The following is a 14,543-nucleotide window of genomic DNA, read 5'->3' as shown; positions in this document are numbered from 1 at the left end:
TTAGATCCATCATCCATGGTTGATGTGTTTGAGGTTTTTTTTTTGTTTTATTTTTTTTGTGTTTTTTTTTCTGGGGGGGGGGGTGGTGTTGTCAATAGAACTTAATAACTAGTTCTTTGTTATACATGCCAATAGCGTGTTAAACTAGATACTTCCCAAGCAATGCTCGAGCGAGATTAGTTTTTTTGTAATATTAATTATACCAATTTTTTTAACATTTAAATCTTGTCGAAATTCATGAAAAACGTAAATGAAGGAAAAATTGCATGCAATTCAACATATATATGAAGATCACAAGATTAATAAAAAACAATGAACTAAGAAGGATAAGAATGAATAATGTGACTTACAAGGTTTAGGAGGAGTTTGTGAACCACACAAGAGCCACTTTAAAAAAAATATTTCTATGTAAGTTGAAATAAAATTTTTTGTAAAATTATTTTGAAAAAGCTAATCTAAATACTTTTATAATAGTGACATTTTTTTAAAGATTAATATAATTTTTGGTCCTTCAAATTTGTTGTCATTTTGCTTTTGGTTATTCAAATTTCAAAAGATAAGTCTTGGTCTCTCAAATTTTTTTATTTTAAAATATTAGTCTTTATAATCTAATAAAAATATAGATCATGTTGCCTCTTCAAGAACTAAAACCTATAGTTTGAAACTTGAAAAACTAAAACCAAAATAAAGGCAAATTTAAGGGATCAAAAATTATATTAATATATTTTTTAAATAAAATTACCTAAAACTAAATCATATCGAAGTACTATTATGTCTGATTGACTAATTCTCTCAACATTGACTAATTCTCTCAACATAATTTTAATTTTAATATTGATATTAATTTTAGTATATTGTTAATTTGTAAGTAATGAGGATGAGAATGCCAGCGGGGATTTTGTGGGGGGGGGGGAACCAAGAAAAACATAAATTTCCGTCCAACGGGACGATTGCATGTCGATCCTCGTCCTCCACAACTCCATTACTTTTCTGATATGTGTCCGCGCACAAGCGAGTGATATCGATAATGGCGATTTATAGATCACCTTTGAGCAAGGTTTTCTCGCACGGTTTAGTTTCTGGGTCGCCTCTTAGTCTTATCCCGAACCATCTCTCGCTTCACAGTACTTCACCCCGTCCGTTGCGGTCGCTCACCCTCTTTGCCTCTCTTTCTACTACTTCCCACGATGCATCTTCTTGCAAGGCTGATTTTCGCTGGAAACCTATGTGCTTGTACCACACGCAGGGCAAGTGCACCAAGGTATAAGCTTCTTTCACTGCCCATTTTTGTATTCCCCATCTACATTCTCCAGCGGAGGCTGCGTTGAAATCTTTGTTGGACCTCAATCCTGAAGTTGTTAGTGATAGATTTTTCTGGGGTGTTTTTTCCCTTACCCGTGCTTGTTTGTTTTGGTTTCTGGAAAATTAGATTATGGTATGCTAATGTCACGTGTGGTACTTATAAACCTTCGTTTGCGTGCCACGTGTTTGATAAATTGTCTTCAAAAGTTAATCATCGATTGGACTTAGCTGTGTAATCGTCACCTTACTGTATTTACGAAAATAAAATGTCCGAAGTCGTGTCTCGATGAGATGGTTTCCTTAGACCGGTCAGGCCTTCTCAAGTTCTTGTTATTGTTCAATTGCTCAGTTGTGAGAACTCTCTCTCAATTTGGACGTAGCTTAAATTGTTTACATTCGGTGATTCCAAGGTCAGCACTTTCCTGGAGAGTGAACCGAGTGCCATCAAATGGACATGCCATTGTCGTGCACTCGATATATTAGCTTGATTTTGCACTACCATAGTCAATCATATGCTTCGAACCAGAAATGATAGTGTTGCGGAAGGCTTGTTAGTTTCGTTTAATCGCGATGATTCCTCAAAACTATCTTGCCATACTGATCTGGCATCATGTTTAGTTCCTAAATGTTTAGTAAATATAAGAGTAAATTTTTGAAGAAAACTGTTGATTTGAATCGATTAGAGTATGATTGGTTCCTGGAACATAATTCCTGCCGCATAGGAACTGAAAAATCTGTCCCTGCAGAAAGTTTAAATTTTGTATAACATTGGTTTTGTCAATCCAAATTTGCAGACTGACGATCCTATTCACCTAGAGAGGTTCAATCATGATTGTTCACGGGAGCTTCAATTGAATACCGCTGATTTACACAAAATCTGCTCTCAAAACTATGACTTTTTCCTCGTGCTTGATTTAGAGGGTAGGGTTGAGATTCTTGAGTTCCCAGTTCTAATGATTGATGCAAAAACATCGGAAGTTGAAGACATTTTCCACAGGTTTTAATCTGCCACCTTATAGCATGTCTAGCAGGGTAAAGTTGTGTGACTAGTCGCGATGCTTTTTTTATATTTAGTTATAAATTGCTATTTATTTTGCAACTTTAATAGTTCTAACAAAATGTTCAATGTTAGAGGAATAGCTTGTGCACATGCATTTCTTGGAGAGTTGTAGTGATGCTAAATACAACCATTATCAAGTGCTTTAGAAATGCTCGATTGGTTAAATGCAATTGTGGGTTCTTGATTTGGACATTTAAATACAACAGCTGGATTGTTTGTCTAGCACCATACAAAGAGATTAACATAAATCCATGTTGTTTCTTGGCGTAACTTGTTTTAACTTACAATGAACATACGAGGGAAGAACCTTCATTTTTTTAAAGATTCATTCAACTTACAATCATTCTTTTCTGCTTACCAGGTTTGTAAGGCCCTCAAAAATGAGCGAGCAAAGAATAAATGAATACATTGAAGGAAAATATGGAAAATTTGGAGTTGATAGGTATTTAGTTTATTTTACTTTAATATATCCGTATTCATACGTGCATTTTGCATAAATTCTTAACCTTTTTTTGACAGCTTCTCTTCAATTTGTTGCAACAGTCCAGGATACTTAAGATTTCGGCTGTTAAATATTTAGATGTTAAGTTTATTATAAAGCATTGTTGTTCTGATTCATTCATGATACTCTTTCTTTTTCAAATTTGATTGTATATATTTTTTTTTGGAAGGGTTTTTTGAACATTGCAACTGGGAGATTCATAGAACATTTTTATTTTCAGGGTTTGGCATGACACAGCCATACCATTTAATGAAGTTGTTCAACAATTTGAGGCTTGGTTGGCACAGCATCATTTGTGGATGGGCGGAAAACTCAATCGAGCAGCATTTGTAACTTGGTGTGTTTCATCAGTATCCTGTTCACCCCACCGTCTTTCTGGTTTTCTTCTTATTATTCATATTTTATTGTTTTCCATGTGTTCCTTAGTAACTAGATTCAAATCCCACGGGTGAATGCGTGTAATGGTTGCAAATTTCGGTCACATTGATTTATTTGATAGAGAACCTATTATTTCCTTTCTTTGGGCCCGCAAGAACCTGTGCGATTTCCTCCCATATATAGATCTTTTTCTCTCACAATACATGCCATTCTTTTGCTTTTGCAGCGGAAATTGGGATTTGAAGACAAAAGTCCCTCAGCAATGTGAAGTGTCAAAGATAAAGCTCCCTCCTTACTTTAGGGAGTGGATTAATATAAAAGATGTCTATCTGAACTTTTACAATAGAAGGGTAAGTTTCAACATTTGAAGAACTACGGATAGTATACAAGAATACTAGCTGTAATAGAGCTGCTACAAAACATGAAAAATTACAAGAAGCAGTGAGGCTAAATTCTGAAAATAAATCAGGAACTAAAACAGGCTAGAAAAGAGAAGAAAATGCCCGAACTAATTCCTGCAAATAACTAGATGATGGACAATGAATAGGATGAGCTGTCAACAAGACCCTGATTTGTTAACAAGGTAGATTGACCCTTGATCCAAATGTTTTATTTTTAACGAGAAATTAATTATATAACTAAATACATTTTCCCATGTATTACGCAGAGTCTAAGATAAATTGCTATATTCATTATTTAGAAATACTGTGACTAATTATTGTTTTTGTATGATATATTGGTCCATTTTAAATTTCTTTGGTAATGGATAACAGGCCACTGGAATGGTTACAATGATGAGGGAGCTAAAGATACCGTTGTTGGGAAGTCATCATCTTGGCATTGATGACACAAAGAACATAACAAGAGTGCTACAGCGCATGCTTGTAGATGGTGCATTCATGCAGATTACGGCAAGGAGGAATCCTAATTCTCCTGGAGATGTCAACTTCTTGTTCAAGAACCGAATCAGATAGTGTAAATTTAATTGTTGGAATCTGTTAGTTTTTTAAACTTCTCAGGAGAATCTAACAGATTTAATGGTTTAGTTCAGTTAAGATCTTGATTTTATTCAAGAGAGTAATTCCATATTGCAGTTATAGCCTTATAGGTTTGTAGAGTAGAATTACAGGGATGACTGTGATTCTGGGAACTTCTGCAAGGCCGCTGATATTTACAAAAGGACGTCCGCATTTTGTCAAAGCACCATATTAGGTCAAGACTTACTTGTATTTGATTCTTTATAAAATTAAAGAAACGAATAATATGCCACAGAAGAAACAAAAATTAAAGCAAATCTCTTTCAAATATTAAGGTGTTCGGTCGCTCCCCCCCCCCCCCCCAAAAAAAAGAAAATCAATATTCCATCTTCCATGCTTCAATTTTATATATAACACTATTAGATCATATTTAAATATTATTAGATTTAATAATTACAATAACTTATTTTGTATAATTTTTATTCATAAAACTCGAAATTTCAAAATTTTCAAGAAAAATTGACTTCATTTCGCTCAACTAAACCATCATTAATAATATTTGGCGTTTTTAAAGTTTAACCGCAAGTTCTCTTTTTGTTGAAGTTGACCTCTCAAATACATTTAAAAAACATGTGAAACAAGTAAATAGTAACTAACTATTTAAAATGTTTTTATATTAAAAATATCAATTAAAAAATTAATTACCGTGAAGAAGATTGCTATTCAACTAAAATTAAATTGATTGATTGATGATTGATTACAAACAGATGCCTCTTTTTAAATAAGCGATCTAAGTTCAGTGTTAATTTATTTTTTTTAAAAAAGTGGGCATAACGACTAAAAATAATGGAATAATTAGTAGGAAGAATCAAGATTTGAAGGTGCATTGCAGATTCTTGCAGGCCGTTTAGAGATTCCTGAAAGTTTTCTAAAACTCAATGGCAAATCTATAATGTTATTGACTTTCAAGACTTTATTCTTCTCCCAAAATTAACGGAAGAAAAATCACACTAAATGGTCAACTCAGAGTCAATCATATTAAAATAATACAATTTAATTAAAAATAACAAAATATAACAGTAATAGTCACCAATAACAAAATAGAAGGAAATATAACAATAGCTTAATTATAATAATAACAAAGTATAATGACAATGACAATTTTGATCATTATAATTCATTAATAACTACTAAAATTAATAATTATTGATACCAAAATCGTCATTAAAATTCATTCAAATCCATAGTGAATAAGATATTAAGAACTGAATGAGAAAAAATAAAAAAAAAAAGGACGAATATCAACATAATCATTTAAATCAATTCATTACCAGTTCATACCGGTCCCCCTCTAACTTAACTAGTTTGACATCGGTTTAACTCCTGCCTGATTCAACGCCTAAATCAAACTAGACCACTGGCATGTTCACTAATTTTCGGTTGAATCAGCTGGTTCAGTCCATTTTTATTCCTTGCTCAAAATTTCTCTCAAAATACATATTATCTTTAGTCCTAAATATAAGATCTAGTCCTAATTTTTTTTTGTCTCTCATATTTATTCATGTTTTCACAAAGTAGTCCTTATGGTGATTATACATGTTAAAGGATTTTTATTTTATTACACATGATTAACATGAGTATTTTAAAAAAGATAATACACATTTACTACAAAATAATTAATTTTTAATATTTACAAATTAGTCATCTAGTTTTTATATTAAGAGCCAATATAGTATTTTATAACGTAATATATTTTATTTAAATTAGTTATATTTTTATGTAGTTACTCTAACTAATTATATACTTCTTAACTAATCAATCTAATTTCTCTAACTGATGCCCTTTATCGAAAATAATTTTAATATTTTATAAAATAATTAACTTCAACTTCACTTTATTGACACTTTATTGATTTGTATAAACCTATTATTAAATATTCACAATAAGAAGTTATGAACAGGAAGGAGGTTTTTTTTTTTCCTCTTTAAATCCTTATGCACATCTTTCTAAATTTCATTGCTCTAACCTCGGGAGTTTTTCTTTTGTGTGGGGGGAGAGGGTGTCATTGTGGGAGAGACAATAGAGCCACTTGTCAAAGTGCCGAATGTGTAGAAAATAGTTCAGCAAATGTTGAACAACCTATTACATTTCACCTGTTTCAGAAGTAATGACACATTTTTGCTCATTTCCCCCATTATAGATGCATCACATGTCATTCCCTTTAATTTTGTCTCATTATAATTGCATTTAGAAGACACCATCTTACCACAATACAATTCAATTATAATTTTTTTCCCGGGAAAAAAACACAGACACACACACAAAGTAGTCCCCACCAATTAAAAAAAACAAAGTCCATGTAATTTTTGAATTTTTAAGAGAGCCGTTGCCCTTTTTAAAAAAAAAAAAAACAGGAAAGCAAGCAGCTCACATTCCTCCCAATGCCCTCCCTCCAATTTGCATGTTGGTGTCATGCATTGTTTTTGCAAACTCCTATATTTGGCGGCAATACTTAGTTGTCTCAAAAATAAATTACACAAAATTTAGTGAAAATACTCCAATTATTGTGTCTATTGCAATTCTCTCTGCCAGCGCGTGTCTTTACAACCCCGTGGTATTCGGCTCATCAACGGCCCAGATTTCTTCTTTCTGACCTAACCTCGGGGTCTTCATCACGCAGCTCTCACGCGCGTGTTCATCAGCTCTGAGAATATCAGCGAAAACCCTCTCTGTTATTCAGTCTCACGCCCTCGCCTGCCCTGGGAGTAACAGCAACACAGCAATTTCTGAGAAGAAAAGCCCTGAAAAAAAATGGATGAAAGCTTTTGGGAAACCATACGGAAAAACCCTGTCGTCATGGAAGCCCTTTGAATCCTGGGAAAACTTCAGAGCAAAAGCTTCGCCAATTCGATTTCTAGGGTTTCGGTTTTTCTCTCATTTTTTTCTTTCTATCTTGGATCACCATGCCCGCTGTAACTTGGGTGTGTGTGATGTTTTTCTTCTCAATCAGCGTGTAGTTGATCGCCCAATTGGACGACGAAGACAGTCGATCAATACCTTTTTGCTACGTCTGCAAGTCTTTAGCTGTAAATAATCGTATATAAGCTCGCAGATAAAAAAGAAAAGAACAAGAAACCTGGGTAGATAGTGTTGGCTTCCCTGTCTTGACATGCGATTATCGCCCGCTTCCGGTTCGTCATTGGACCAGAGGAGACTTGATCGATCGGGGTCGCGGCTTCGGAAGAAGCACAAGAGGCTAGACGCAATATGCGAAAGGGAATATAATCGGAACCATAGTGAATTGAATGATGACGGTGATGGGGCTGGTACTTCGGGCGCTGATACAGAGCTACGCCGCAGCTCAAGGGTTCGGCGAGCTCCAGTTGTGCTCGATGCCTCTCCTCCTCCCCTAAGAAACGGCGGAAGTTAGGTAAGAATGTAATGCTGAGTAGTGTGAGCGATGATAGGAGCCCAGCACATGCGAACCAGAGTCCTGGGGAGGTAGAGTGTCCAGGAACATGGAGTTCAAGGTTGAGATCCAGGGTTAAAAATGTAGGTTTCACGGTGAAGGGGCAGAGGGAATCCCCGAGTGGTAAAAGGAAGCTGTTTGAGGATATGGACGATAGCAGGGACAATGGAAAACCGGAGGTTCCAGAGATTAATAAGAAAGAGGAATTAGAAGGTGGGATGCCGAAGGTCGTTAAATCAAAAAGACCAGGGAGGATCAAAGCAACAAAACATGCTGAAGAGCATACACATAATGAGTCTCATGGCAACTTGGATGAGAGCAAGAGTCAAGAAGTGGAGCTTATTTTGAGCCAAGATGAGGAGGATGCTTCAATTTCAGGATCTAAATTGTCTGATGAGAATGTAGTGGAAATGGTGGATGGGGATACCTCTCCAAAGATGGAAACCAGCCAGAGAACCATATGTGATAATTTGCAGTCACAGGAGTTTAATGGTAATGTTGAATTGCCTCCAGTGTTACATGTAGATAAATCTGTTGATCAATTGGAGAGTGCGAAAGAAGGTGAAAATAGAAGAGACGCTGTAGAAATTGTTGAGAATCTGACAAAGCAAGTAGAAAATGAAGGATCTATCAATAAGGAATCTGCAGCTGACGAGAAGACCTTGCAAGATGAAAATATTGTAAAAATAGACAAGCCCAAACAAGCCTCAAATGATATAACTGACCAACCACGTATTAGAGAAGGCAGAAGGTGTGGTTTATGTGGTGGAGGGACTGATGGTAAGCCTCCAAAAAGGTTAGTTCAGGATAATGGTGAGAGTGAGAATGAGGCATATAGTGGGTCATCAGCATCTGAGGAGCCTAATTATGATCCTTGGGATGGTTTTGGTGATGAACCTGGCTGGCTTGGGCGTCTCTTAGGTCCTATTAACGATCGCTATGGTATTGCTGGGATATGGGTTCATCAGCACTGTGCTGTTTGGAGTCCAGAGGTCTGTTTAAAATCTAGTGTATTTATAATCCTGGTTTGCATCATGAAACTCTGCATATGTGGGCTTCACATGGGTTTAGTATTATAATTACGGCTTAACAGGACTGATTTGCTAAATTGTTACTTGTAAATTATACAGCAGATGACGCAGGGCTAGCTGACTTCAGGAGATGCGTGCTTAAAGAAGACAAAATGTTAACTTGATTGTAATTCTTAAACTGAAGTTATTTGAGGATTCTTAAGCATAGCTTTCCCCTTCTCCTCCATTGGCTAAAACCATGGGTTCTTGCATTTTCTGTGATAAAAGCTCCTATGTTATGTAATCCTTTAATTTATAGGTGATGTTTCGATGCAAAGGAAATTACTTATCAATGTAATGACTACCTTAAGAAGCTCATTAGCTGAATTCTAAAAGAGAATCCATGAAAGTAATTCTAGGTCAATGGATGAAAATCAATTTGAATGTTTCACTTGAACCAAATACCCCCAAAAGCAGTATGTATACATATATGGCATAGAATCATAAAGCTGCCTAAACCTCAGAAGCTAATCAGGAAGAAGTTCTCATAAAAGTTCCTTCCAAATGGATGTGGCTTCCAGGCTGTTGTTTCCAACTTTAAATCATAAAGAATAGAGGGAAGATAAAGAATTCTTTGGAAAGCCTTCATAAGCGGAGGCTTATGTTATATATTTGCAATAGAGTGGAGGTTGGATTGCTTGAAATACAACTGGTGCGGGACTTTATAAGTGTAACTAAATATGGAAGATATACTGTTACTATTCAAAATAACTAATGATATTCAGACACTACATAATCATCATAGTAGGATTGAGCTTGTACTTAATTTCTTGTTCGCTATGACATGCTTTTACAGGTGTATTTTGCTGGCTTGGGATGCTTAAAAAATGTGAGGGCTGCTCTTTGCAGAGGAAGGGCATTGAAGTGCACACGTTGTGGGAGACGAGGGGCTACTATTGGTTGTCGGGTTGATCGGTGTCCAAAGACGTATCACTTGGTTGGTCACATGTTCTTTGTCTAAGGATGACATGCGCAAATATACTGAATTTTCTTGATTTTGCTTAAAATAGTATTTCTTCTTCTGCCAATCGGTTCAGAACTAACATGAGGCCTATCTTTTTTCAGCCTTGTGCAAGAGCAAATAGTTGCATCTTTGATCATCGCAAATTTCTTATAGCCTGTACAGATCATAGACATCTCTTTCAACCCCAGGGTAATCAATATTTAGAGCGGATAAAGAAATTGAAAGCTAGAAAGATGAAGTTGGAGGTGAGAAAGCTTTCAAATGATGCTTGGAGAAAGGATATTGAAGCAGAAGAAAAATGGTTGGAGAACTGTGGTGAGGATGAGGAATTTTTGAAACGTGAGAACAAGAGGCTTCATCGTGATTTATTGAGGATAGCCCCCATATACATTGGTGGTCCTGACTCTGACGGTGAAAAATCATTTCAGGGTTGGGAATCTGTTGCTGGGCTTAAGGATGTTATCAGTTGCATGAAAGAAGTTGTCATTTTACCTCTGCTGTATCCTGAGTTCTTTGATAATTTAGGTCTTACACCTCCAAGGGGTGTTCTTTTGCATGGATATCCTGGGACAGGAAAAACTTTAGTAGTGAGAGCATTGATAGGTGCGTGTGCTCGTGGTGATAAACGGATTGCATATTTTGCTCGTAAAGGTGCGGATTGCTTGGGGAAATATGTGGGTGATGCTGAACGCCAACTGAGACTACTATTCCAGGTTGCTGAAAAATGTCAACCTTCTATAATATTCTTTGACGAGATAGATGGATTGGCACCAAGCCGCACTAGGCAGCAAGATCAGACACATAGTTCTGTTGTGTCTACACTGCTTGCTCTTTTGGATGGTTTGAAATCTAGGGGTTCAGTTGTAGTCATAGGTGCAACAAATCGTCCTGATGCTGTTGACCCAGCACTTAGGCGTCCTGGAAGATTTGATCGTGAAATTTATTTTCCATTGCCATCAATGGAGGACAGAGCTTCCATTCTCTCGCTTCACACACAGAGGTGGCCAAAACCGATCACTGGATCCTTACTTGAGTGGGTTGCTAGAAAAACTCCCGGATTTGCTGGGGCAGATCTCCAGGCTCTCTGTACCCAAGCTGCCATCAATGCTTTGAAGAGAAACTTCCCTTTGCAAGAAGTGCTGTCTGCAGCTTCAGAGGAAGACTCTGGTGGTAAGCGCCTTCCTCTTCCGTCCTTTGCGGTGGAGGAAAGGGACTGGTTGGAAGCTCTATCATGTGCACCTCCTCCATGCTCCCGGAGAGAAGCTGGGAATGCTGCAAATGACATAGTATGCACTCCTCTTCCCACCCACCTCAAACCTTGTTTGTTACAACCATTATGCACTCTGCTTGTATCTCTGTATCTTGATGGACGCCCATGGTTGCCACCTCCTATGTTTAAAGCTGTAACAAAGATTAAAAATGCTATGATTTCTGCTCTGGACCAAAAGAAAATTTCTACTGATCAGTGGTGGTTGCATGTTGATGATTTTTTTCAAGACACAGATTTTGTTGCCAATTTAGGGAGGGAACTCACCTGTGCTGGCATTTTATCTGCAAATGATGGTCATGATGCTGGTTCTTGTGATACTGATGGTGAGGTGAAACTTGAACCTTCTAGAATGCACCATGTCAGCACATGTAGTGGTTTATTATCAAATATGTCATTTAAGATGATGAAGAAATCAGGATTTCGGATATTGATTGCTGGAAATCCCAAATCTGGTCAGAGGCACCTTGCTTCCTGCCTGCTGTACTGCTTTGTTGGTAATGCTGAAATTCAGAAGATTGATATGGCAACTATTTCACAAGAAGGACATGGAGACGTGGTACAAGGAATTTCACAAATACTGAGTACGTTTCTTCCCATCTAATGTTGCTTTTTGGCATTTCAATTTTTGCTGATAGATGCCTGAAAAGGAGTTTTGCAACTGAATGAGATTTGAGAGTACTATCTTGTAGCCTTCAGACTCCATGAGCTTGCGCTATGTGTGATTAAGAAAACTGGGCATAAGTGTATTGCATAGAGTTTAAATGTGGAAGGTCTGTTGCTTAGGGACTAGAATGGGGTTTACTTTATGTAAAAATTTAAGGTCTCTAATTTTCAAAACAGAAGAAATGCCATGTACCATTGCTAAAACTCGGAGATCTATGTGTAATTTAATCTTGCCATTATTTAGAATTTGCAGATATCTGTCACCCACAAAAGTCTTCTGAGTTCTCTTTTACTGACAATAACATACCTATAATGTAAATTTTTATGTACTTAATATTTGATCATGAAATGATAAGTTGCTTCATCCTGTTTCTGCCACTATTGGAGCACATATCATTCCTCAACAATATCACATTGCGCTTCAGTGTCTACGGCATCACATACCATAACTTTTATGTCATGACAGTTTTCAAAGGCCAGGAATGCTAGGGGATTAAAAAGTTTTGAAGCTCAAGCCACTTCTTGCTGAACTCTAGTGTTTTGGATGATTCTTTAGCCACTTTTTTTGCTGTTTTCTCCTGCTTTTGCTTTATTGTGTGGCTTTATGAAAGTATTAATAATGAGCTCTATCGTAATCTAGATGTAGCATATTTTAACTCTGATTCTGAAATTTTCTTTTCACATGGCAGTGAAATGTGCGGGTGTGCAATCGTGTGTAGTCTTCATGCCAAGAATTGATCTGTGGGCTGTGGAGACTCATTTTCAGGTTGCTGAAAATTCTGTTTACTGCTCCATGAATGATCAAGTTTCTGAGATGGAAGAGGCTTGTTTAACACGGAGTCAGGTTGTTGAAAAGAAAAATGAATTTGATTCAAAGAGAAGGAAACCGGTAGATATGGCCCAAGGTCAAGTCATCTTAAAGGCTTCACAGGCCTGGATGTCATTTATTGAGCAGGTGGAGTCCATGGGTGCATCTACATCCTTGATGATTCTGGTACGGATTCTCATATTGCCTGTAATAAATAATTGCCCTCGTACAACTGTTCCCTTGATTTCTGCTCCATGTTTTTCAACCGTCTTTTGTCTTTGGCTTAATTCATTTCCTATTAGGAATAATAATCATGTGACTAAATCTTATAAACTAATGCTTACAGCAGTAACTATTGATACTTAAGATACAGTTATTTGTTCATAACATTACCAGAAGTTTTACTATGGTCAACAGTTTTTCACTCAATTTTACTTGGATTATTGAAGTGGGTTATTATGCATTACATATAATTTTAGAACCTCATATCTCAGCTTCATTTGCGAACAGGCTACTTCAGATATTCCATATTCGGAGCTTCCATGTAAAGCAAGGGAGTTCTTTTGGAGTCATCAATCGAGCTGCAGCCAGTCTGCTTCATTAGTGCAGACAGTGCCTCGTTTTTCTGTGCAGACTGGGGGGGACTTTAATCATGATGTCATGATCAATCTATCTGCAGTGGAGCTGATGAGAAATGTAATTGAGCAGCTGGTTCAATTGGTCCACAGAAAATCTCATTTGCATATTGGAGCCAGGAAAGGCACTTAACCTATGATTCAGTTCAAGGCTGTAAAGATATGACATGTCTGGGAAAAGATGATGGATCAGTCAATGGTGATAAGGTTAAAGTCCAACTTCCTGAACTCTCTACTAAAGTTCCACAGCCACCTAACAGTAGGCCACTGAAGCAAAAGTCTACCCTGTTGTTGGCAATATCAACATTTGGTTATCAAATTATTCGGTTCCCTCATTTCGCAGAACTTTGTTGGGTCACATCAAAACTCAGAGACGGTCCTTCTGCTGATGTAAGTGGGCCTTGGAAGGGTTGGCCTTTCAATTCCTGCATAATTCGTCCTGGTAACCTGCAAGACAAGGTGGCTAATTCTTGCAGCAATAGCAATATTAAGAACAAAGAAAAATCTGGTATTGTCAGAGGCCTGGTGGCTGTTGGTTTATCAGCATACAGAGGTGCATATACATCTGTTAGGGAAGTTTCTAGTGAGGTACGCAAGGTTCTTGAGATATTAGTTGGGACAATCAACACAAAAGTTCAAGCTGGTAAAGAAAGATATCAATTTCTTCTTCGTATTCTATCGCAAGTGGCTTATTTGGAAGATATGGTCAATAATTGGGCCTATTCCTTGTTGAGGTATTATTTTCTTTCTCCTATTAATATGCGGGATTGTTTAATTACTATATATTTTTTGTTTTGGGCATGGACTTGGATTAACAATAATCCCTACCATTTCAGTCTTGAGCAGGACTCCCCAGACGTGGCAGTAAAACGTACATCAACTGGTGTCGGGTCATTAAACGGCCATGAAAACCTACAAGCTGAAGATGGGGATTGCCAATTGGTTGCTCCCATGGGAGATCACGAGCCAGAGAAGCTGGAGAAAAAGTCCAATGTGATGTCCGCCAAGCCACCTGAATCTCTTGCCTTGAATAACACAAATGATAATGTGGATAATGTTGATCATGATGGCAATGGCAATGTTTCAAAAGGATCTCCACAAAATAGTTCTTTTTCAGATGATCATGTTAACAACCCTGCTGCCATGAGCCAGCTCGTTGATCCAGTTACATTTGTGGAGAATGGCACACTATCTAAAGTATCTAAATCAGGAACAACGGGAAATCCTGCAATGATAAATGGAGAAATTGGGCCTTTAGAAGGCTCAAAACTCGCTCACACTGTCTCTCTTTCAGGAAATGAAGAGTTCAGATTGTCAAAAGGCTCAAATGGATCCCCATCTACCCACTCTGTTGCCCTTTCTGATAATGAACTTCACAGTGCCTGTCAAGCAGATGGTGTGTTGAGATTTGAAGACTCCCGGATAGCCTCTATTACTGTTCCCAG

The 14,543-nt window shown here is 37.1% G+C and overlaps 2 protein-coding genes across 3 annotated transcripts; both read left to right on the top strand.

Annotated features, from left to right (window-relative positions):
• The first annotated feature begins 970 nt into the window (after positions 1-970).
• Positions 971-4,536, top strand: LOC114749076 (uncharacterized exonuclease domain-containing protein At3g15140-like). Of its 2 annotated transcripts, XM_028937546.1 has the most exons (6): positions 971-1,261; positions 2,097-2,299; positions 2,724-2,804; positions 3,085-3,201; positions 3,469-3,592; positions 4,016-4,536. In XM_028937546.1, exons 1-6 carry the CDS (start codon positions 1,028-1,030, stop codon positions 4,214-4,216), a joined length of 960 nt encoding a protein of 319 aa, XP_028793379.1. In that variant the 5' UTR covers positions 971-1,027; the 3' UTR covers positions 4,217-4,536. The 2 variants fall into 2 exon arrangements, with proteins under 2 accessions (XP_028793379.1, XP_028793380.1); XM_028937547.1 differs by lacking the exon at positions 2,724-2,804.
• Positions 4,537-7,083: 2,547 nt separating this feature from the next.
• Positions 7,084-14,494, top strand: LOC114749075 (uncharacterized; the record flags this gene model as incomplete). Its single annotated transcript, XM_028937545.1, is given in 8 exon segments — positions 7,084-7,623; positions 7,626-8,680; positions 9,555-9,695; positions 9,824-11,573; positions 12,345-12,649; positions 12,974-13,220; positions 13,223-13,832; positions 13,935-14,494. Coding segments are annotated over 8 exon segments (4,903 nt in total), but the record flags the coding sequence as incomplete, so codon positions are not given.
• Between the last annotated feature and the right edge of the window lie 49 nt (positions 14,495-14,543).

This window comes from Neltuma alba, unplaced genomic scaffold (assembly GCF_004799145.2).
Source record: "Neltuma alba isolate B1F8T4 unplaced genomic scaffold, ASM479914v2 tig00005935_pilon, whole genome shotgun sequence".
Taxonomy (NCBI): Eukaryota; Viridiplantae; Streptophyta; class Magnoliopsida; order Fabales; family Fabaceae; genus Neltuma; species Neltuma alba.
This window is presented reverse-complemented; position numbering and strand designations above follow the sequence as displayed.

Coding starts and splice junctions, on each gene's coding strand:
- LOC114749076 (XM_028937546.1), top strand. CDS start 1,028: ATGGCGATTTATAGATCACCTTTGAGCAAGGTTTTCTCGCACGGTTTA. Junction 2,300..2,723: donor GTTGAAGACATTTTCCACAG/GTTTTAATCTGC, acceptor TCTGCTTACCAG/GTTTGTAAGGCCCTCAAAAA. Junction 2,805..3,084: donor GGAAAATTTGGAGTTGATAG/GTATTTAGTTTA, acceptor TTTTATTTTCAG/GGTTTGGCATGACACAGCCA.